General features: G+C 36.9%; 1 protein-coding gene across 2 annotated transcripts in view; it reads left to right on the top strand.

The window, feature by feature from the left end:
* The window catches only part of LOC150083123 (retinoid-inducible serine carboxypeptidase-like), a 316,995-nt gene extending 301,343 nt beyond the window's left edge, over positions 1-15,652 (top strand). The window contains exon 12 of one of the 2 annotated variants that reach the window (XM_090377053.1): positions 15,442-15,652. In XM_090377053.1, coding sequence (XP_090233179.1) covers positions 15,442-15,452 — 11 coding nt within the window. In that variant the 3' untranslated portion in view covers positions 15,453-15,652. The remainder of the gene's footprint in view (positions 1-15,441) is intronic. The other variant, XM_090377052.1, reaches the window with a different exon arrangement.
* Positions 15,653-25,594: the final 9,942 nt, after the last annotated feature.

Below are 25,594 nucleotides of genomic sequence, written 5' to 3'. Positions count from 1 at the left end.
TGCCATTTTTGGTCCATATATCCAATTGATCCAAGTGTTTCTGAAGCAACATGGCTTAGATTGTTAACTATGCTTCCCACCTTTAAATCATCAGCAAACTGTGACAGCTGACCTTGGATGCCCTCATCGATATCATTTACGAAGATTTGATGTTGGAAGGGACCCGACACTGATCCCAGAGGGATGCCACTTGTTACCCTTGTTCATCCATCCTCAAGACTGACCATTTATGACAACTCTGTTGCCTATTAGCCAGCCTGCGATGTAGCATAGGATCTTATCAGTAAACCCAACTTCTTCAGTTTATATAGCAGCCTTCCAAGGGGGATCATATCAAAATCTTTACTAAAGTTTAATTATATAATGTCAAAATTGTTACCTGCACCTAACTGCTTGATGACATCACAGTAATTTACCAAATTTGGTCAGGTATGAACCTCCCTTAATAAACCCATGCTGGAACCTAATCAAGATGTCATTCTTCTCAAGCTGGTCCTAATGGCATCCTTAACCATAGACTCCACAATATTCCCCTACTTCACAAATCAAACTTACTGGCTTATAGTTACCTACCTCCTCTTTGGCACTGCCTTTGTGGATTGGGGAGACATTGGCTCTTCTCCAGTCCAAGAAAATTTTGTTGGAATCTAATAACATGCTCATTAACGTTCCCAACAGATTGACACACTAACATGCAGCCTTTTTAATTCTCCCCTAGAGTTTTGTCCTCCATTAAACTCAAATGCTTCTCTGAGATCATTATATGACTTATTTTACAGATATCTGACCGCAGATTTCTCACTGCCATTTCTGCTGGTCTATGGACCTTCTTCTTTCCGCAGCCAGTCCAAAGGAATCTTCTCAAAGTTCAATGAAGCTCTCATTGACTTACCCAAGTTCAACACACTCGTATGCATCCTTTTTAATTACAACTGAATATACACCACTCCTGGAGCCTTTCCCTCCTTTAATTTCAATAGCTTTACTAAGAAACACTGTCTGAGATCATTATTCACTTTTTTTACAGCAGTCGGTAACCTTAACACTTCCTAGAGTTTTGAGTTGCTTTCAACTGTAGATATCATTTAAAAGTATCTGGTCAACCAATCTGTCATTTCTGCTGCACTTTCTGTGGACATTTCATTACAACCAATTAAGCGACCTATTGGATTTGATTTACTCTCTTCATTCTCATATTCACATATGAGAAGAACTTATCTCCCTGTTCTTAGCTCTCTTTGCTAGTGCTTTCTCATAATCAGTTTCAGTGACTTTGTTACATATTCTCTTATACTATAATAATAATAATATAAATGCACAAAGCATAATATGATACGAGCATGAAATAACTGTATAATGTCCGTGTAAATACACCATAATTAGCTCATAAAAATAAACTGTAATTGTAGTGTAAAGGCATCGATTAAAATGCATCTCATATTGTGACTACCTTCACAATGAGTTACCATGTATTGCACTACCTCGAATAAGTAACACTTCACTAATAGAGAAGACTATTGTTGTGAAGGTAGTCACAATATGAGATACAATTAAATTGATGCCTTTACATTTAATAAGAAATATCTCATTCTTTCATTATAGTCCACTCTTCCAATTCAATCTTTCACCTTTATCTTTAACTATTTAGATTTCTTTAGATACAGTCCATTTTAGGATACTGTGGTCACTACTTTCTGTTGGTTGCAACCACTGTAAAGTTTTTTTATACAGTAAGATTCTTTAGTGAGAACTAGATCTAGGATATTAGAACTCCTTGTACTTGAGCATGCTGCAATACATAGTAATCATCCAGTTTGTTCAAAAACCTTTTACCATATAGTTTATTTCCAGTCCATGTATTCCAGTTTATGAGAAGTTGGTTGAGGTCACTCATTATAAAACAGTCACACTTGCTGGCCCATTCAGATGCCTAAAGAGATTTTTTTGTCATACTCATCAGAGCTGTTTGGCCTATAACATACATACTATCTCTTCCCTTTAATGCAAGTTTTGTTTAACACCACAGTAATTCAACAGCCTAATTGCCTTGATTGGACTCAGAAGATTCTTCTGACCTTCAAGCAGATTCTAATCAGAAGCATCAGCTCCCCACCCTCTATTCCTTCCCTATCTCTCCTTAACACACACTACTCACAAAAATGAAATTCTTCATCTTATGTCTCTGAGTAGCACCATGTCTCAATAAGCCCAGCCACATCAGCATTACTTGACCTGATAAAAAAATCAAATCATTGATTTCTTTAAAATACAGTTGGCATCACTGTATAGACAAATTAATTTTTTTACTTTATTGCTTTGACAATTTTGATGCACTCCTCACAGTTACTTAATGTTTTTCCATGTGGTTTTTGAGTGCTGAAAGATTTTGCTTATATTTCACTTTCCTTTTATTGTTATTAATGCACAAATGCACCTGTTGTGGTAAGCCTAAAAATTGGAGTAACACAGGTATTTAAAGATTAGATTGACCACTTGGCTGTAATAGGCCATCTTGTCATCTTATTAATTTGTACTGAAATGAAAACTGCATGCCTTCCTCTGAAAATGTATAAATACTTGGTGGAAATTTCTACTTCTAGAAACAAGTTTAAATTGTTTAAAAATAAATGTTTAAATCAGTCTTTTCTTTTAGAAAAGATAGATTTAAACAATTTCAACTGATGCATGCCACCCCACCATTTTTTATTGAAATAAAGATTTTGAAGCATGCATGTACACAGTGGCAATCTTTGACAAGTCTCTGTTTAAAGAAGTTGGAGGTTTCGTGAAAAGCAATATCAGCACTTTTCAGAGTTACAAAATTGAAAAATATAGCAAGCAATTACTAGTGAGTGCCACTTCCAATCAAATCCATTTCATGATCCAAAAGTCTTGAAAGAAGGCAAATTGATGAACTCAAGAAAAAGAACTGCTGAATTTCAAAATTCTGGTAAAATCAATCCTAAACAGGATTGCTTTTACCAGAAGGAAGCAAATAATTCTAGGTGTGTTGTGTTATCTTTACTCATATAGAAAGTCTTCTGTTCATGTTTCTTTCCCTTCTGTCTTGAATAAGCATTATGCTTGTTTCTTTTAAATGTTATGCCAACATTTGAAAATCTGACCATAGCTATTCAATCCAGTCTATCTCATGTCCATGTACTGAGGTCATTACTCCTAAATATGCTGAAGAATGTTATGTGCAAATTTATTTTACCAGCAGTTTTCAAATCTTTCATTCCCTTTTGAAAGTTAATTCCCAAACAAGAACTAGTATTCTGACTTAGTCATAGGCATTTCTACTGTCATAGTTGTGGAGAGTCTAAAACAAGAGGAGATTCTGTTCTTTAGCTCAGTGAACAAGTACATTATGGCTGCATGTGACTACAGTGGTGTATACGTTTCCATTGAAAAATGTTTTTATAGGTGCAGCAGTAGTAGCACAAATCAGTTGACAGTGGATCATTTTCAAATTTTAAGTTGCATGTGGACAAGTTTCCAATACCCCTTACTGTCGATCAAATCAGAGCAAAGAAGCAGTTGATGAAGCATCCAGACAAAATGCACAAGCAAGATTGGCATTTTAACAGTTTCTCATACAACTGTGAGTATGGGAGAATATTTAGCCAGGTTAGAAAAATAACTAAGTTTGGATGGCTTTCTGATAAAGCTTTGGAAATATGACTGTCAGCCAAGTCTAGACGGCAGGTCCATTGTTATGAAAAAACTTTAATTCAGCATTTCGGAAGCAGCAAAGTCTCTAACAGTATCATTCTTAAAGCTGTCAAATTAGTTGATATCAATAGATTATCTAAACAGAAATCCACAGCAAAAGTTGGGTAACCTAATGTGTAAAAGCTAAATGGTGATGTCTCGATTAAAAAAAAAAAAACCTGATGTGTTGGGGCTTTTTTTTTTTTTCTGCTTTCAACAGTATCAATAATTCATCTTTTCTCAATGGAGTGTAGTGCTTATTTTGGAAACCTTTCAAATTTTAAAACAGTATTAAAATTTTAAAAATAAATTAAGTGTTTTATATCTTTTATTTTCAAAGAAACAAAAATAAAAAAAATATTAATTCTGCTGAAAATTGCAAAAAAAGGGCTGTGAAAGTGTGAAATTTCAAACTGCTCTTATGTGTATTATTAAAAAAAATTACTTCCAATATTAGTTCTGAATTTTTCAAATTTGGTGTCCCCTCCCAGCATGCAAAATTTGAAATTATGTATGTTGCTTTCCACAGAAGTAGCTGCCATTTTATGCAAATATTTGGTTTCATGTTATTGCTTTAAAAAAAAATAAAATAAAATAATCTTGTTTATACTCTAGCACAGTGGTTCAACCTTTTTTTAATAATGGCACCCCTAAATAATTTATTTTATTTTGCGGCACCCCTACTCAATTTTCTGCCCATTAGATCCGATTTCTCTCTCTCTCTCTCTCTCTCTATATATATATATATATATATATATATGTTATATGATAGTTATTACAATAATATAATTATGAAAATTACATTTCATAATACAAATTATATATATATACAGTATATAATTTTATTCTTTATATAAAGGTACTAAGTAAACATCAATTATAGATCACCACAAAATTAAAAAGAAACTGTACATTTTTTATAATGAAATAAACATATAAATTAAAAAATAATAATAAGTTTAAGTAACTTAAACCCAAATTACGTGGCACCCCTGGAATGTTGTTACGGCACCCCGGTTGAAAACCACTGCTCTAGCATGATCACTAGTTCAGAGGAATTTACATTAATTATTTTGACAATGTACACAACATTAACTCTATTTTCCATCATGTGGGCTTGTGCCACAGTCCACTCAGAGCATATGTGCTTCCACATCCCTGCACCTTATTGCTCGGATATGTAAACAGTGGGTGGCCAGGGTAATGTCCACTGTGGACTCCCACGTAGTACTACTGAAAGTCGGTAAATTGCCTGGTTGGTTTATGACTGTTAGTCTACTGTTTGCCAGAAATTACTCTAATCTTTGCCAATTTCGGGAGCCTCTACCTTCTGGAGTCTCACTGCAACCTTCACTCTGTGTTGGGCAAATTCTGTAAATATCATCCTAGACAGTATTATTCACACAACCTCGGGATCATTCCCCCACCCAGCTAGACATAAAAGTAAACTGAATATAACAATGCCAATCTTGAACCTCTGTTTACTATACAAGACCTAGAAATAGCACTGTCCAAACCAAAAACAATAAATTCCCAGGTTTTGACCTCTTAGAGGCTGAGATTATCAAAAAATTAGCAGAAATAGCATTAAATTAATAACACTATAACAAAAATCAATAACAAAAACATGGCACACACAAATTGCAAGTAACACAATATGCGCAAGTGAGAACGGAGTAATGAGTTACAAAGCTTTAAAAATAGGAATGAAGAGAAGATCTGAAAATTAATTTTTTTATATGATTGAAGATTTCATGGAAGTGTAAACACATTTCACCATAATAACCTGCAGAATTCCAGCTGTCGGTGTTATCGCAAATTCAGTAAGATCAAGTTTACTGTCTATTTATGATAGATTTCGCTAACAGAAAAGCCCAATAAACAGGTGACTGCTAATTGTTTTTATTGTTTTATGGTTGTAACCTACAGAATTTCATCCGAACCATGTGGTACTGTCGGAGACAATCATAGAGTAATCTTCAGTGCTGCAGTCTCCTGCCCCGATTAAACGGCATGCTGTCCCAATTAAGCGAAGTAAACCCTGGCTATTTTCTCGATTGGTTTCTGTTTTTTAAGATTTGCCCCAAATAAACAGCTGCCCCGATTAACTGGTGGCCCAAATAACCAGAATCCACTGTACTTCTAAAAGGCAATTTCGACATAACACGCCCACAAATCAAAATTAACACAACCACTATAAAAATGGTAACAGAATTAAAATATCTTGGAGTAGTTTTCAATTCAAAATTAACTTTTTACCCTCATTTGACCTACTTGGCGAAAAAAGTGAGAAATTATGCAGGTGTGATTGCCATGATCAGTCGAGCAGACTGGAGGCTCAGAAGAAAGACCCAAGACCCTGGCAATCATATAACATGCAATGTTCCTCCATGTTATCATCTATGGAGCTGGTGCATGGTTTACCTGCTTGGCCCTAGTAAGAAACAAATAAATTAGAATCAATACAAAGGACAATACTTCTCACTATTACCAGAGCATGTTAGCACACCTGCGCTACAGGTGCTGGCCGGAGCTCTCCCACTTTACTTGGAAGTAGCCAAAAGAGGCTTGTATTATAGACTTAAAAGGGCATACCCACAGATGTTCTGGGGATAGCCCTTGACACAGTCAACACCATCAAGGCTGAAAGAAAAAGAACAGCCACAAAGCTCCATGAGCTATGCAAACAAATTGGGATCAGGAAACCAGAGGTCTGGTTACCAAAAGGTTTTTGCCGTGGGTGGCAATTATTAGCCCGAAGCCACCTAAGTGGTATGCCCCTGGACTTTTTACAACATTTGTATTGACAGGTCACTGCTCCCTAAAGGCAAAACTAACCTCCTTGGAGTTGACTGATGACCCAAACTGCATTGTGGTAAGAGTGAAGACTGAGCACACATTCTGTATGAATGTATAATTTATGACATCCCCAGAACACAGCTAATAACACAGATTGACCCCTTCCCAGGGGAGAACAACATATATTCATCACAGAAAAGGAAAATTATAAAGCCTTTACACAGAAAGTATTCAAAATGAGCAGAACTATCCAGAGAAGGGCAATTCAGCCCCCCAGCAATTAAACAATAATCAATAGTTAAAACTGCCCACTTCTCCCACCACACCCAGACAAGGACTTAAAAACTGTCAGGATAGCAGTGCTCTGTGCCATGACAGAAACGTGACATGGCAAAACTGGACTGACCCGAGGCCCCACATCAAATAACCATGTGAGGGGTGGAGATGTACAGGCAGCCAGGGAAGCAGATTAACTGAAAAATAATAGTAAGCTAGTAGCAAGGGGATGCAATGTAGAATGAAAGAGGAGAGTGAATGGGCTGGGCACTAAGTGAAAGAGTGAATTAGGAATTGTGGTAAAAGGGAATAAATGTCAATTTTGGTGAAAGAGAGTGACCGAGCATGAGGGAAAGAGAGTGAGTGAATGAGTGTTATGGTGAATAGGAATGAGTGAAAGAGCAAATATGAATGGCCAAAAGAATAGTTGTCTGCCTTTGTCAATATAAAGTAATGTAATAACTTACATTACTTTATATATACTAATAACACAAACACTATCACTGCATTCTCCCCTGGTTTGCAAAAACTAGAATGAAAAGGACCTGGGGTAATTGTGCAGGCAGATATGAAGTATTCTGAGCAGTACAGACAGTCTGCAAGAGTAACTCATGGTGTCTTGTCAATAATATACAGGAATTTTTCTAGCAGTGATAAGGAGGTGATTATGCCCTTGTATAAAGCAATGGTCAGGCCACACCTTAAGTACTGTATACAGGTCTGGAGGCCTCATTTTAAGAAGGATGTAGATCTGTTGGAACGAGTACAGAAAGGGGAACAAAGAGTTGCTCTTACGAAGAAAGGCTTAAATTTTGCAAATTACGGTGTCTAGAGACTAGGCACCTGCGAGGTGATCTGATTGAGGTGTATAAAGCCTTGAATAGTTTGAGCATGCTCAATGCTGATGGGATTCTTCCTCTTGCTCAGAATAATCACCTGAGAGGGCATAAATTCAAATTGAGGAAAGACAGTTGTAGGTTAGATGTGCGGAAGTTTGCCTTTAGCCATCACTTTTGTTTTTAAAATCCTCTTGGGTAGCTTGCTATTTTATTTCTTTTTATTTAATCTTATCCTAATTTGTAATTTTTATTTTTTACTTTAGTTTTGCTGTGGTTTTCATTCCTTTCCTTGTTGGTTTCTGTTGATGAAATATACATCAGCCTACTTTATCTCTTGCTACGTATATTTCCTATCAGAAACAGAGGCCTTGCTTCTTGCTATATTTCCATATTCCATATTCTCCCTCCTCTACCTGACATCATGCAGCTGTGCTGCGTGGTACCTTCATTCTCCTTCCTTCTCCGACCCCTTCTTACCCCCAGTGGGACTTATCCCCACTGATATTTCTTGGGTCGCCTTCCCTATCATCCCCTACTTCTGTCTGTTCCCCCCCCAAGCCTTCAGTGTTTTTCCCCACTCCAGCTCTCCCATACATCGCGCTTACGCTTAATATAAATTAAACTTAACTTGGCATCTAAATTTAAGTTAGAGTTAACTTAAAGAGTTAGAGTTAGAGTTAGGGTAGAGTTAACTCCCGTTAACTCTACCCTAACTTTAAACTCCAGTTCGGCCGTAACTTAATTTCCAGCTCTTAATTTTTATATATATATATATATATATATATATATATATATATACCAAATATACTAGTGTTAAATTGTTATATATATATATATATATACCTACACATACACACAGTGGACTCCCGCTAATCCGAACACATTTCGGTCGGCGGAGAGGGAATTTTTTAGTTCGCAAAATATACGTTTTTTGTATTTTCAAGTTAAATTTAAATGGCATTAATGGTACAAAAACATTTAGAATTCCACAAAACAATTGTATTTTATTGTATTATTGTACTAATACAAAATTAATAAATCAGTGTTTGACATGGCCTATTAAAATTACAGATCTATACTTACACACCAAAACAGGAACAAAAGTAATTTTTCAGAAGTAACAAACTCTGTTAGTTTCTTTTGACGTAACGATGAAAATCGGATAGATGATGCTATGTTTCGCCACTGCTTCATAAACATGTAGTCTGCCGGTGTAGCGCTGGGATGTTGTTCTAAGTAGCGTAAAGCGAGGTCAAGGGCCGCTGTCGCGTCTGTGTGCGACACAAGTTATTCCGCAGAAACACCGGGCTCTTCATCACTCCCGTCATCATTCTGCTTGGAGTCTTCTTGGGTGACAGCTGCCACGATGTCCTCATCCGACAGGTTTCATGACCTATTCCATCCACTGCAATCCACTCGTTAACATCAGAATCTATTGCTTCCTCGCACCCTGGAATTTCCTGAATGAGCTGAATTAATTGTTCTATGTCATTGTTTTCGTCAGAGCTATTGACAAAGCTGAGAGAGGGCCATAATTTCTTCCATGATCGTTGTATGGACTGCTTGGTTACACCCTCCCACGATTCAGCAACCCAATATACAACATCTTTTAAGTTCACTTGTTTCATTTTCTCATGTAAAGAAAGTGAATTGGTGTTATCTTCTATCAAGGACCTAAGATATTTCTTTCTGTATGCAAGCTTGATAGACTGTAACACCCCCTGGTCCATGGGCTGTAATAACGGTGTTACATTAGCCTGTAAAAAAGCTGCCTTTATATCCCCTAATGTCAACTCGGAAACATCTGGGTGGGACGGCGCATTGTCTATGAGGAGAATGGCACGAGGTGGCAAATCATTTTCATTGCTGAAACGTTTCACTGCTGGGACAAATTGATTACGAAACCACTCAATGAAAAGCTGTCTGTTCATCCAAGCTTTTTTTTGACTTTTATAATGAACTGGAAGATTGTTAATGTTCATATTTTTAAAAGCTCTCGGCTTCGCTGATTTACTGATCATCATCAAAGGTAGCTTGTGATTTCCTGAAGCATTACTACAAGCTATCAATGTCACTCGCTCCTTATTCATTTTAAAACCTGGGGCACGCATTTCTTGTTGAGATGCTAGACTTTTTGTGGGCAAAGCCTTAAAATTTAAACTTGTCTCATCAGCGTTATATATCTGCTGAGGTGAATAATGTGATATCAAATCAGCGAACTCACCCAAATATTTCTCTGCTGCAGCATGATCAGCTGATAATTGCTCCCCGGTGATCGTTAGGTGGCGAATCCCATGGCGCTTCTTCCAGCGATCAAACCAACCGGTACTTGCACTAAATGATTCATCACCATTCATTAGTTTGTTGAGATGAATGGCCTTTTCTCTAACAAGAGGTTCACTTAGGGGTGTTCCCCTTCCTCTTTCCTGAGTGAACCACGTGAATAAGGCTTCATCAAGCTTGTCAAACGTTGAGGGCCTTACTGTTTGTCGATTTTCAACTGATTTTTTGAAGTAGAGGTACAAAACTGCTCGATCTTTGCGCGGTTTTCTTTCCAGTCAGTTACTGTGGCCTTGCCCACTCCAAACTCTATTGCTAATTTCGTTGCACTTTCCCCCTTGTCCAGCCTTTTCAAAACTTCCAGCTTATCTTTCAACGTACACGTTGTGTGTTTCCGTTTCGTGGCCATTGTGGCAGCAGACTGAACTAAACTAAACTATAAAATGTAATATAGAGCAAAGATATAAACATTCACGTTTAATGCACAATGTCACGTGCAATTAGTCATAGCGTTGGGGGGGGGGGGTTTGCTTCCAGTGTGTTACGCTCGCGTACAAACGTTAGTAGGCTTACTATACATTCATTCCTTAATAAACCAGACCTGTTTTACTGCTTGCTTCTGCATTATTGCAGTTATTCGGCTAATCCGAACAGGGCTCGGTCCCAATTAGTTCGGACTAGCGGGAGTCTAGTGTATATATATATATATATATATATATATAGGCTGTAGCTACTGAAATCTTAGGAAACTAGGTGGTAGGGCCTGCCAACGTACTATTAAAAATCTACTGAGTGCCTGACCTGCCTCCCTGAGGTAAAGCATGGACAACATTGAGTCTCCTAGGGACCCAACGGCTAAATGGTCAGAGATACAACGGTACACAACATTCCCCTCCCCATACACCTTTAAATCTCTGACCTTCACATAGTTCTGTGTCACGTGTGCAAAGAATACAATGCGGAGATGGCGGAAACTGCAGGTGTTGTCAGACAATTAACAAATCCCACCTTACGGTGGGATTTTTATTCACTGTCTGCTCTATATATTTGTTACCTGGGACTGACATCTCCCAGGAAGACCTTGATGATCTTGTAACGCAGTTGCCTCCCCCTTTCTTACTTCTTGTGGATTTTAATGGACATACTACCCTGTGGGGGTAGTGCTAGAAACAATGGAAGGGGAGGAGTCATAGAGCATATGCTCAATGACCATGACCTTTCCCTTCTAAATGTGGGAACACAAACACCTTCTTCCACATGCCTATCCATGCGTTTTCTGCCATTGATCTCTCTCTATCTGCTCCCCTTCTCTACTCACTTGAGAAGTGCAGGCAAATGCATACGGAAGTGATCACTTCCCTGTGATAGCCTCGTTACACAGTGGGAGACCGTCTCTTCCTTTCAGGTTACCACGGTGGGAGACTGATCGGGCTGACTGGACAACATTGTTGCTGGATGCTGCCTTCCAACATCAGGCAAATTTTGACCTCAGTGCCATCAGTCAGAAGCTCATCAATGATGCAGTCACGTACATCACAGAAAATATCGTCCAAGCAGCTGTGAATGCCGTTCCAAAAACATCTGCCCGGTTTCCACCATTTCCCACAATACACAGCGTGGAATTCACAATACACAGCGGCAAAAAAAGGCTCAAAACAAAGCCTGGGGTATATTCCGACTATATCCTATCACAACCAACCTTATGGGGCCTCCGTAGCCAGGTGGCCAGGAGTGGCAGTGAGTAGCACACGCTTCTTGATTAGACTGGGGTTCGAGCCCATGACCACCAAATACGGAGGATGCAGAAAGGTCAGGGGATGACCACCGCATATCCCCGGAGCAATATGGCCTTAGTTGGTAATGCTCCTAAAAAAAAACACCAAATAACAACAACAACCAACCTTATAGCCTTTAAACGTGCACAAGCCAAAGCATGCTACATCTGCCTTCAGAGTCAAAAGGAATTGTGGATCCGTTTTACTTCATCAGTTACTCAGTCCACTAGTACTGACTTGGTCTGGGTTAAAATCTGGAAAATGAAGGGAAAATATACCTCCCACACTTCTTCAATCCTAGATTATATTGGCTATTGCAGTTGCAGAACCAACTGCAATAGCCAATTCTCTTGGGGAAACATTCTCTAACATCTCTGACATCTTCGTATTCCCCAGAGTTCCTGGTCCTGAAACAAAATTGAAAAACAGGCACTTAATTTTAAGTCTAAGAGCCTTTATTCCTACAATGGGCCATTTGCTATGCAGGAACTGAGAAGAGCTCTCATTCTTTCCAAGGCAAGTGCTGTTGGACCAGATGGCATCCATTACGAAATGATTAAGCATCTTTCAACAAAATCTATGGATTGCCTGCTCCTTCTCTATAACAGAATCTTTATTGAAGAGCAGTTTCTGGATTCCTGGCACAAGGCAATCATTCTTACCTTTGCTAAGCCAGAAAAGGATCCTAAAGTCTCTACTAATTATCGTCCTATTGCTCTGACTAGCTGTCTGTGCAAAACCCTAGAGAGAGAGAGAGAGAGAGAGAGAGAATGATTAATTTTCGTTTAATATGGTATCAAATGACCTCTCCAACATCCAGTGCAGCTTCCAAAGGGACCGGTCCACTCTGGACCATCTTATTAGATTGGAAACATCCACCGGGATGCTTTCCTAAAACGAGAACATTTGGTGTCTGTATTCTTTGACATGAAGAAAGCGTATGACACAACTTGGAGATTTGGCATCTTAAAAGATTTGCATGGCCTTGGTCTTAGAGGGCATCTCCCCATTTTTATTAAAAACTTTTTAGCCAATCGATCTTTCCAAGTTCGTGTGGGATCCTCACTCTCTCGTCCCTTCTGCCAAGAGGAGGGAGTACCACAAGGATCAGTATTAAGCATGCTTTTCGCCATCAAAGTAAATTCCATCACAGAACAACTTCCTCCAACAATAAACAGTGCCCTCTATGTTGATGACTTTAGCATATTTTGTCAGTCATGCAACATGAGGGTTATTGAAAGACAACTGCAAAAAGCCATTGATTGCCTAAATTCCTGGGCACTCTCTAATGGATTCAGGTTCTCGCTGCAGAAGACCATTTGCATACACTTTTGTCGTAAGCGTAATCTTCATCCTGAACCTGAATTATGGCTTGGACAAAATGCTATTCCAGTAGCGGCAGACACAAAATTCTTAGGACTTGTATTTGATCAAAAGCTGACCTTTCTGGATCACATCCATCAACTCCATACAAAGTGCACAAGAGGCTTGAATAATCTCTGCTCTCTTTCTCTCTCTTCTACATTTTGGGGTGCAGAAAGATGCACCCTACTATGCATTTACCATGCATTTGTATGATCCAGACTAGATTACGGGTCCCTGGTATGCAATTCGGCCAGAGACAGTGTACTTCGATGGCTGGATTCTGTCCATCATCAGATTCTCCATATTGCTATTGGAGCATATCGAACATCTCCTGTCCAGAGCTTATACGTCGAAGCAAACGAACCACCATTATCGCTTCGATGTGAGCAGTTGTCTCTAAAGTATGCTTTAAAACTGAAATCCCTGCCAGACCATCCTACGTGGCCATTCGTTTTTGAGCCATGGTGAGAAAATTTGTACAACACCCATAAGACTGCCAATTGTCCTTTTGGTATTCGTCTCCAAGAGCTACTCAAAGAACTTAAAATCAAGGTAGACAAGGTTGCCCAAACACCAAAGCAGCCCCTTTCACCCTGGCATGCTCATGTTCCAGCATGTGACTTGTCCCTTAAAAATTGGGGGAAGTCGGACATTCCATCATCTGTCTACCTGCAGCTTTATTCAGCAAACCGAGCTGAACATTCTGACTTTGCGCCAGTTTACACAGACAGCTCGAAGTCAGAATCATATGTATGATCTGCTGCTGTCTTTACAGACACCACTACGTCAGAGCAGATTCTCTCTGAATGCAGCATATTTGCTGCAGAGCTGCACGCTATAGAGTTAGCCTTGGATCACATTAGTAAATGCCAATACCAACGGTTCATTTTATATTCCAACTCTCTCAGCGTGTTACAGGCTTTAATAACTGTGAGGTATAACCCTAATTCTGTCTTTCATTCAGCAAAAGATTCACTCTCTCCATGAACGTGAATACAATATCTGCTTCTGCTGGAGTCCCAGCCACATTGGGATTAGGACAAATGATTTGGCTGACACCGCAGCTAAATCAATTCCCAATATTAATTGCTGCCTGTCAGTCCCCTGTACCGACTACAGGCAAATAATATACCAAAAGATATACTCCCAATGGCAGGATTCGTGGAATAGACAGACTACGAACAAATTATATCATATAAAGCCTGTAATTGAACCGTGGCAGTCTAGTCTACACAGCATTCGTAAGGAGGAAGTTGTTCTTGTCCGGACCCGCATGGGACATAGTCATTTGACATATTCGTATTTACTGAGGGCTGATGATCCTCCTATGTGTGAGTCCTGTGACACAATTTTATCAATTAGACATATTTTAATTGACTATCCAGATTTTAGCAATATAGGGAGCTAAATGATTTTGTAATAATTGAAAGCAAGTGGAGGAGAAATTGTTGAAGTTAAACATCAGAAAGGCACCTCAAGTGGATGGATCCTATCCAGTTATATTAAAGGATGCAGCAAAGTTAAAATTTGCTGTTTTTGGAACATCATCATTTGGTCCCACTGTATAGAATTTAAATACTGTCTGAGACTACTGTGCTTATCTTTATGAAAGCAAAAATACTTCTTTTTACATTGATACACTGATCACTGCCACCTAGCGGTTACTTTATCTGTAAATTCTTAATGCACAAATTATCAGATCAAGAGTATTACTCCCTCTGGTTGCCCTTCGAACATGCTGCTGTAGAAAAGATGATACAATAAATCCACAAAAGTCTTGCTAGTGTGCGAGTGACCAATCCACAAGTTCCATCAATATCTGGGAGGTTAAAATCTCCCGTTATAAGACATTCTGATTTACTGGCTCACTCTATTACTCTGTACAATTGTTTGTTGTACTCACCAGGTCATTAGGCTCTCTCTTCTATAATAATTTGCACAAGACCTTTTGATGCAATTATTTCACAAAATGACACAATATTTCACTTTATTTTTCTTGACTATATTTTCTAACATGCTGCTGTAGAAAAGATGATACAATAAATCCACAAAAGTCTTGCTAGTGTGCGAGTGACCAATCCACAAGTTCCAGTCAATATCTGGGAGGTTAAAATCTCCCGTTATAAGACATTCTGATTTACTGGCTCACTCTATTACTCTGTACAATTGTTTGTTGTACTCACCAGGTCATTAGGCTCTCTCTTCTATAATAATTTGCACAAGACCTTTTGATGCAATTATTTCACAAATGACACAATATTTCACTTTATTTTTCTTGACTATATAAATACTGGCTAAACTTGACTGTACAAATTCTGTAAATGTGCTTTACCTTTTTTTTTTAGAAAAATACAATATGAATAATTCTAATGAGTATTGTTTTACATTTATAGGTACCTGCTGATGCTGGAGTAACTGCTTTGAAAATGGTGGAAATGATTATTGGGAAAAAATCATGAAATTACTAGTTAATTGGCATATTAATAATATAGTCTATAACCTAATATGGACTTAAAAGAAAGCCAAGCAAATTTCCAAATTGCACAGTACATCTAAATTGCCCTTCCAATTCATTGTGAATGCATAAAACTTACAAAATATGTTTTCTCTTGGTTGAAAAATACTCTGTCTGTGCATAATACCTATAAGAATCTTTTATGCAATAACAGGTTCATTTTTTTTTTTTTTTTTGTAAATCATTACTTTTTTAAATATATTGATGCTTTTATGTGAAAGATGTATGTGTGCGCACATGTTTAATCCTGTAAGATTTGGAAATCATGTAAGATTAAGATAAATTTATAGTTTATAAAATTGTGAATTTGTTGTTTACATGTTGTTGGTGAATCGAACTATATTTACTGTTAATGCATTTGTGACAAAATTATTGCCTTATTCTTTTTTGGTAGTAAGAGGTATGTCTGTAAAAGGTATACTCACAACTTTTGGCTCAGTTAAAATATTTTCATTGAGTTAACAACGGGTCAGACTCTGTCAGATCAAAACAATGGTATTTAACGCATTAGCATACCAAGTTCTTGCCAGCTGAAATGTTCCTTACCTTAATTTAAATAATGCTTATTTTTACATAAGAAAATAAGTTTGCCCTCCATCACTATCCAGACTTGTCTCATTTTTCCGTGATGCCATTATTCAGTAATGCTACCATTATTCAGCAGCCGATCACAAAAAAGTATTAGAAAGCATTCTCAAAAGCAGCAAACTAATTTGTTTACTCCAAATGGTTTGAGATAATTCTATGCTGTGTGTGCATGATATTATGATGAGTGCTATGCTCACTCATCGGTTGTTACAGAAAATTTGATATTCTGCTGTCGTTATTATTTTTTATTTGGTTGTTTTTTTTTAGGAGCATTAGCAACTAAAGCCATATTGCTCCAGGGATATTCGGTGGTCACGGGTTCGAACCCCGGTATAATTGAGAAGCATGTGCTACGCACTGCTGCTCCTGCCCACCTGGCTACGGAGGCGCCTGTCAGTGCATGATGATGATGGAGTAGAATGAAACTTAAGAAATACAGAACATGCCCATTTAATTGAATTCATGCTACTAATTTAGTTTATGCTTGGAAAAGTAATAGAAGAAGAAAATTTATTTTTTTTTATAGTGCTTTTTTTTTGTGAAACCCCAAACAAATGTATTAAAACTTATAGTATATTACTTGCATGGGGTAAAGGTTGAAAAGACTGAAGGCACTTGCTTACAATAGACTTGAATTTCTGTAGACTGTAATTTTCTGGAAATGTGTGAAGCTTGTTCCAGAAAGCAGAAGTGGAAGTGATAAATTAGGAAAATAAAAAGTTAATTCTTGGAGTTTGGAGTTGGGTGGATATTAACTGGTTGTGGTATATGTTTGGACTGGTTTGAAAGAAAGAGAGGGGGAATTACTGATGTCATTTCAGAAGAACAGTGCTTTGAAGGATCTACAGAAATGGCATGCAGCAGAAATTGAACAACTATGAGACAGAAGGTGGATGGACTCTGTAAGAGATGGGTCATTAATTAACCTAACTGTTCTATTTTGAATGGCGTCTAGAAGCCTGAGAGAGGTTATGGGGCATTGCCCCAGATTTGGGAACAATATTCCATGGTAGGATGCATTTGAGATTTGTACAGCCTGAATAGCTGTTTAGAATAAAAGTAATGCCAAGTGTGAAAGATAAAAACCCATTTTTTTTTTATTCAGAGGATGCAATCTTCTGATGTGCTTATACCAAAAGAGATGAAGTCAGGATAATCCATTATAGAGATTGAACTTGTCTACCAATATGAGTGTCATTGAAGGTGAGTAGGAGCACTAGATCCTCTTTTGCAACAAATAAGACAGGACTGAGTTTTAGAAGGATTGAAATTTACTTAGTTTTCATTTCCCTGTGGAGATTGACATTCAGAAATATGCAATGTATATTTCAGAAGTTGATGCAATTTGTGTAGGGAAAGATTCTCAAACTGTAAGATAGAATGTAGTGTGCTATCACCATCAAAACTACATAATTTCTGCTTACTGGAAGAAGGTCATTAATATACAAGGGAAACAGTGTGAAAAAGATTTTTTACAGAATTTGAAAACAGAACCACTGCTTACTTCTTCTTTTACAAGAAGTAAGCAGTCAGAGAGAAAACTGAGTACCAACTTGCAAAAAATATTCAGCAGTCCCTAATATGAGAGTTTGTTTAGAACACTTTTATTCCAAACACAATCTTAGAAATATCAAAAACAGCATTCTGAATTTCACCAAATTTTTCTGTCCAACTTTCCAAAGATAACTAACATAAACCTATATATATATATCACCAATAGATCAGCACTGACAGAAGTTTGTTGCTAATCATTCATCAGATGAAAGGATTTCAAGATAGTTTGAGTTGGTGGTTTGTGGGTTTATCCATTACTTTGGAAAGAGAAGAGGTAAGTGAAGTGGAATGATAATTGGAAGGCCGAAATTTGCCATCCTTTCATTTTTTTTTTTTTGAAAATTTGCTAGAAGATCCAACTTTCAAACAAAAGAAAATCCCACTGGAGTATCACAGAACAGGAGTACAGGGTTTGAGAACAAGTGGCATTTTCTTCTGTGTGAAAATCTGCTGTCCTTTCTTATCATCAGAATTGCTCAATTCTTTTAACATCCTTTTCTTGGAGGATTATTAGAGGCATTAAGTGGAGTTTATTGGATATGATAGGATGTGATTTGCCAAGAACATCAATACAAGAAGGCCATTAAAATAAAAGTAGGATGATAGTAAGTTAGCTTTATCTGAGGTTGAAAAAGAAACATCGGGTTGTAACACAGACGTAAATATTGATGGACAAATTGTGGTCAATAGTTTTGGCAGGATACCAAAACGAATGATTACCACTTGGAGAAGAAGGAAATTTTCTACTCTTAGTGTGTTCAAAATTGTGTATGGATCAATTAGTAATTATTTACAACTTTTTGAGTTTTGGTTTAGTCAGAAAATTGAGGTACAGATTTCAATATGAGCAAAATTGCAAAATAACACATTCTTATCTTGAACAGCCTTAGTATTCTTTTTTATTTATTCATTTTATTTTTGGGGGAACCAAAATTTAGAAAAGGGATAAAATTTTAAGGCAGAATGAAGGCAGATTTCACCCTACAAGAATAATTTTACTGAAATGGCCTGAGCGAATTGAGATTGAAACAAACCCCAAACAAGGATTTTAATTGTGTAGTTCAGGGGTCTAAAACCCTTTTTTGAGCAAAGAGCCATTTTTGATTTAATTAAAAAAAAAAAAAAAATCAGAAGAGCTGCACCTCAGCTCAATCTGGGATGGGGGAGTTTTTTAAGAAATGGAATACAGTGGGAAGGTGTTTTATTTAAAAAAATATATATATATTTTTTCAAATATTATTTATTAATACTGAAAAAAAAAAACAACAAACATCCAATTAGGTACAAATTAATGTGACTTTTGCTGCTGAGCAAAACTTCTTGAGCGAGTCTCTCAACATCAAGCGAGTATGCCGTAATTTTCATCTTTAAACATGCTGAGATTCTCGCATTGTTCAGGCAGTTTCTTGATTTATTTTCATTATAGTTCATATTCAAAAATATTTGCTCGTGGAAATACGTAGCTTGTTGTACTTGTGGGCTAAAAGTTAGAGCCGCAGGTTGCTGACCCCTGATGTAGATCATCCCATTTTGACATTCTTTTAATGTCAAAAATATGAAGCTGAGAATGGTCATGAAAGAGAGTCTCTTTTCTATAAGAGACATCACCAAATTGTGATCTTAATTGCCTGGAGGACCACTAACACTTTGACTGTATACTTTGAAGATTGAGAAAAATCAAGGTTGGCCATGTGATTAGGTTGTGTGGTAATGTGGTACGTAAATACTAGGGCTTGCAAACTGGTTTTATAAACCTGTGAAACCCGGTTTTCATATTGAGTTGTTAAAACCGAAACCGAGCTTCTAAAACTGGATTCGAATATTTTTTTAGTTAGCCCTCGAATATAGTTTTTTGTTACGCACATTTTCTTTTGTTTGTTCGTTTGTCTAGATCGTTCAACTGCTTTATGTTTTAAACATGTTTTTTATTTTATTTTATGTTTAGGTATGAATCTCATGGGCAAGTGGCCCAAATCTAGGAGCGGTACCTTTTATCTTCCTACCTGTATCATGGCACGATGCAGGTGTACTCATTTACGACTGAATCGGACCGATAGTGTAAAAGAAAATGCTCAACATTTCTCCGTTCCATCTATCTTGTTCGCCAGGCAAGTTATGGAACGCGCCTTATTTGATGGTTACCCACTAGAAACAGATTCGCTGAATATTGCATCAAATTTCAATCATAGAAAGTTTTTTGCTTCTTTATTCGTATTAAATTTGCGATCAAATGTTCTCCAAAAAGCAGCTTCACCAAATTTAGCTTTTATGTAATTTTGAAAATACAATAGATTTAATTGGGGAAAAAAAATTGCGAGTAAATAAATAAAAAATTTCTTTCATGAAAATTTCGAAACTTGCCTCGTTTCGACTCTTCATTCAGTACTTGCGGGAGTAACGCATAGTATTGTGCCTTTGTTATCTTCAATATTTTTATTTAAAATTGTCGGTGATATAAATTCCTACTAATTAATATTTATTACTCTTAATATGTCTAAGATGAAATCAAATGTATGGAATTATTTTGCTCGAAAAAGCAAAGATGAAGCACAATGTTCGAAATGTCAGAAGATAATGAAGTTGTCTGAAGGATCTACATCATCTTTGATGTTGCATTTAAATAAAATGCATCAGATTGACATTAAACAAGATAACAGTGAACCTCCCATAAAAACGGTAAGAACATTAAAAAACTTGATCGTTAAAAAATCTATGGAAGAAGAGATTTCAAAATGAGCTGCTTTAGATGGATTTTCTTTTAATTCAATTGCCAAGAGTGAGTTTATACAATCAAGCCTTCACCTTCAGAGAAATAAATATGATAAATTACCACCAGTCTCAGTGAATGGAATTAAAAATATGGTTCTGAATTATTATAAAACTAAGAAAGAAGAACTCATTCAGCATTTCAAAAATTCATTGGTTTTGGGTGCACGGTATTCATTGACTCTAGACGAATATACGTCTATACAAAATAAAAGGTATATGAATATAAATGTGCATTCAAAAGATAATCATTGGTCGTTAGGTGTTATTGAGATTAATGGTTCACTTGACAGCAGAAGAACTGAGCAAATTGTGAATGGACACTTGAAGGAATTTGGTTTGAATTTGGATGAGGATATTTGTTGCCTGCACCACCGATGGAGCAGCAATGATGATTACGTTTGGCAAGTAAATTACGCCTAATCATCAACAATGTATAGCCCATTGTATACATCTGTCAGTTATAGATGTACTTTATGAAAAAGCAATCAATTATGGTGCCACAGTCTCTGAGTCTCCCAAAGACATAAGAAGAAAATGAAAATAATGAAGAAAGTAGTGATGATGAAGAAGTTGAAGAAAGACAGCAAGGCATGCTTTATCAAACCGACTTTACCGATGAGCTCATTTATTTCTTCAATCCAATGGCCAATATTGCACAAACTATTAACAAAGTCAGAAAAATTTGCAAGCTTTTTCGAAAATCGCCTACCAAAAATGACATATTACAAAATTTTGTTAAAGCAAAATTTAATAGGAAAGAATATAAACTTATATTAGATTGCAAGACTAGATGGGATAGCACATTCTATATGATTGAGAGATTTTGGAAATTGAAAAATTGCATTCCAAATGCTCTATATGCAGTACTGTCAACTGAAGCTGTGTCTGACGATGACTGGAAAACACTTGAATTGCTATGTGAAACTTTGCAACCAGTTGAAATGTATCTTCTGAAGGCTATAACCTCAGAAGATACAGACTTACTTAAAGGAGAGTCTTCAATAGAATTTCTGCTTGCTAAGCTTAATACAGCAGAAAACCCATTTGCTTTAAAGTTTCACCAAAGCCTTTTGCAGCGTTACAGTGCAAGACGAAATTTGCCAACTGTGGCTTTGCTGAGCTATCTACACAACCCCAAAAAGTTTAGGAAAGAAGATTCAGGTTCAAGAACTTTCGATTTTCCAAGTAAGCAAGTTTTGAAAAAGCATGCTGAAGAGATTTATCAGAGATTATTTGCAAAACATTCCGAAGGAGTCTTAGCGTTGAATGAAGAAACTGAAAATAAACGAACTGTTCTTTTAGAAGAAAACAAAGACTCGTCTAGTTCCGATGTTGGAGATACACTCATGCAAGAGTATGATAGTGTAATAAAGAGATTAACTGAAGAGCCTTCAAAATATCCGAGTCAATTGGAAATCAGCAAAGAATTTAAAATTTTGGAGGCAACTAGCAGTAGAAGTGAAAAGCTGGAGAAAGTTTATAGAGCACTGCTGACCATTAAACCAACAAGTGTCCAATCTGAGAGAGTGTTTTCGATCACTGGTCTCTTTAACACAAAAATAAGGTCAAATCTATCAGAAAAAATGATTAATATACTGTTTTTTTTTTAAGGATCATTTTCAGAAAAAAGCTGAGCAATAAATAGTAAAGTATTTATTTTTAAATACTTTACTATTTGTAAAGTATTTTACAAATACTTTAAGCTGTTTTTTTTTTCACATTATTTTTATTTATTATTATTATAGGGCTCATTATTTTTTGTTTACTATACGAGAAGATAGTTTTTATTCAAAGGATTTGAATACAATTTGTAATTTTGTATAATCTCAAACCGGTTACTTTTTTGGAGTATTTTAATTTTTTTATTTTTTTTTTACTTTATGAGGTGATAGATTTTGTTTAAAAGATTTGATTACGATTTGTACAATCTACCCAAGATAAAATAAATACCTGTGCTATAAGCTTTTAATTATTTTCCTTAAGTCTGAGAAAATCGGTTTTAAAACCGGTTTTATGAGTAAACTTCGGTTAAAACCGGTTTTATGAGTAAACTTTGGTTAAACTCGGTTTTGATATTTCTCGGTTTTATGCAATCCCTAGTAAAAATACCCAAGTTGTGTAAAGTAATTAATTTTAAAAGCCTGGCATCTTGACTAGTTAGGACCATGCAACTTGAAAATTGAAGCCAGCTGAAGTTGTGAACATTAAAATCACCAAGGAAGTTAGACTAGAGAAAAAATCAAATTTCAAAAAAAAGAAAGTTAGAGTTCCAAGTGCTTAGCATTTTTCCTTCTGGCTTTTCCTATGACCTTTTTGATCCAGAATTGAAAACCACAGAATTGATCAATCTGGATTGAAAAGGGCAGACAAATTTTTGGACTTTCTTCTCACTATGACTAAATTACTCAACTGCCAGCGAAGGTTGCTGGACAAATTATCTGGTTTTTCTTCTGACAATTAGGAAGAAAAGGTTGTAAAAGTAAGGTGGTTCCCCCTTCAAGTGGATTAAAAATCTGAAGCTGCATATTTGTGTGAGGAAGCAATGAACATATTAAAACAGTTGGGAGAATGATAAAGGCAACAGATGAATTTTACAAAATGGAGTAGAGAGATTTTAAGCCAGTGGAGTATCTGACAACAAATATCAGAATGGACATATTCAAAAATACTACCTTTGAAGTGAATGGAATCAAAGCAAGTAATTTGGGCAACTTAGATGAGTTCAGGCAATTGATAGTTGTGGCCCTCTCAGAAAAAGTAAGTGGGGTTTGGCAGGTTGTAGGTGGAAATGGAATCACTGAGACCACATATTTGTGAAATGAATGAGGAAATTTTAGGAAGATTTAGATCTATTCAAAGATAAATTTGTTCTCTTAGCTTGACTATTCTTGATTTATTAATTAGATAAAGTAAAGGGTGGGAACATGTATGAATTATTGAAATTTTTGGATGTATCCTACATCCAAAAATTTCAATAATTCATACATGTTTCATACATAAAAATTTCAGTAATAATTCCTAGCACAAATATACTCAGCTTTTGTGACAATGCCTCCTGCATACACACCACTCAGACACTGCAGTTGCTAGCTGGCAGAATAGGGCAATTAGATTTTACAGTAACTGCTCCAATGGATTATCTAGCAGCTAGCATGTGAAATTCCTTTTGTAGTTGTAACCTCATAATATAAGGAGAGAGAGAGGGAGTCTTTTATTGCACCACATTCAATTGTGACAGTTAGGTGATAGATAGTTTTGCATTGTCCCTTCATAGCCAAAAGGCCAGGGGTTAACACTTATAGATGATAACCAGATATATTACAGAAATAAATAAATTGCCATTAAGTGATATAGGGCATTTAAATGAAATAACATCCAATGACATAAGACGATACAATGACTTCCATAATGGCATTAGGTTACATAAAATATTAAGATGACATTAAATAAATTCTAGTGTAACATAAACTTTAAGTTAAATTAACAAAATGACACTTGAAAGTTCCGATTTTTGGGTTCGCAGCTTGTGGGAGAGAACAGCATGAACAAAGGCAGTTGCACATACCGCGGTTCCTTCCCTGGTATGCTCAGTTGGAAGTACTCAGACTCACTGTTGTACCTCTCCATGACAACTATCATAACATCAAAATGCATCGGTCACATTACTGATAGAAGATTTGTGGGTTTCTAGATCTTTGTTCTAGAAACTAAATATGGGTTTTTGCCATTTCTGGCCTCCAGTAAGCAAAATGGTGGTACTGCCTGGATGATGAGAGTCATCTGGCAACCCCCAGGGGCTCACATATGGTGAGTATAGGCATCATCTGAAGAATGATGATATCCTGAGAACTGGATATCATCATTCTTCCCTTTCTTGGTGATTCCTTTCTACTTCTCTCTCTCTCTCCCCACCCCCCCAGGGTAATAGGGAAAAATTTTTTTTGCCGGTGCAGCATAAGCCTCAGGCTTCCTTGCACATATGGCTAATAATAATAATAATTAGTAACACAGAAGGGTGGCTTTCCTGTATGAGATGTGGACACCACGCTTCAGTGTCTGCTTATGTTGGTTCACATCTGAGTGGTCACTTTGTATATACTAGGAGCAGTGCTTCAGACTGCACATGGTGATGTATCCAAAATTAGTGAACTCACCATCATGAAGGTGAAATTAGACAATTTTGTTGTTGCAAAATGACCAGAATTCCTAAAATTGAGCCCATTTTGTCACAAGTAATACAGGACCATTTTTACAGGAATGCAGTTATACTGCAGTCATAGCATGGATTTGTTAAAGGGCTAGTTTGACTGACAAACTTGATTTTATACTAAATATAAATACTGAATGCAAAAAATAATTTTGATATCATATACTTGGATTTAAAGAAAGCCTTGAAATTAACAACACTCTCACTGCAGTCACATCTTACCTCTGCCAGTTTGGGCTCAGGATCAATCCTGCTAAGTCCGAATTCATGATGTATTTACTGAAGCAAACTCCACCTCTCCAGCCTTCAGTCAGTAACACCCTCAGCCATCATGATCTAGGCATTGTGTTAGACTCCAAACTTTGGTTTAACACCACTTTGACATGCTCCTCACATGTGCTTCAAGACTCCAATGAATAGCAAAACAACATCTACATATCACCGATTTAAAAAAAAAAAAAAAAAACCAACCGTGAAATACATAAGAACAGTTATCTTTCCACCTTTGCTCTATGGTGCTGAAATTTGGGTGTCAGTGGCACTATCAATAAAGAAACTACTCTTTGCCACAGAATCCTGGCTCCTGAAGTGGGTCAACAGGAAGCACAACCTTCCAGCTCTGATTCATGCTGCGCAGCTTGCTATCCCTCTCTGGATTCCTCGGCTTCCCACCTTAATTGACGACCCCAACACCTCCTAGCAACAGTCATCATGATAACAGGCATAATTGCAATACCTTCATTCTGGGATACCCGTGGCTGGAGGATTCCCCTTGCTGCCCTTAGGACCAATCCTGAGCTCTACCTGCATTCAGCACAACTCCATTTCTCGGACAGGTTCCTCTCTCAGCAAATGCTCAAGCAAACCCAGGCACTTGACGCCGACCTGAACAAATTCACCGTTGACCGGACAT

The sequence above is a fragment of the Mastigoproctus giganteus genome, chromosome 7, assembly GCF_048544385.1.
Source record: "Mastigoproctus giganteus isolate SK-2022 chromosome 7, ASM4854438v1, whole genome shotgun sequence".
Classification (NCBI taxonomy): domain Eukaryota; kingdom Metazoa; phylum Arthropoda; class Arachnida; order Uropygi; family Thelyphonidae; genus Mastigoproctus; species Mastigoproctus giganteus.
Note: the sequence above shows the minus strand (reverse complement) of the source record. Positions and strands in the feature narration are given on the sequence as shown.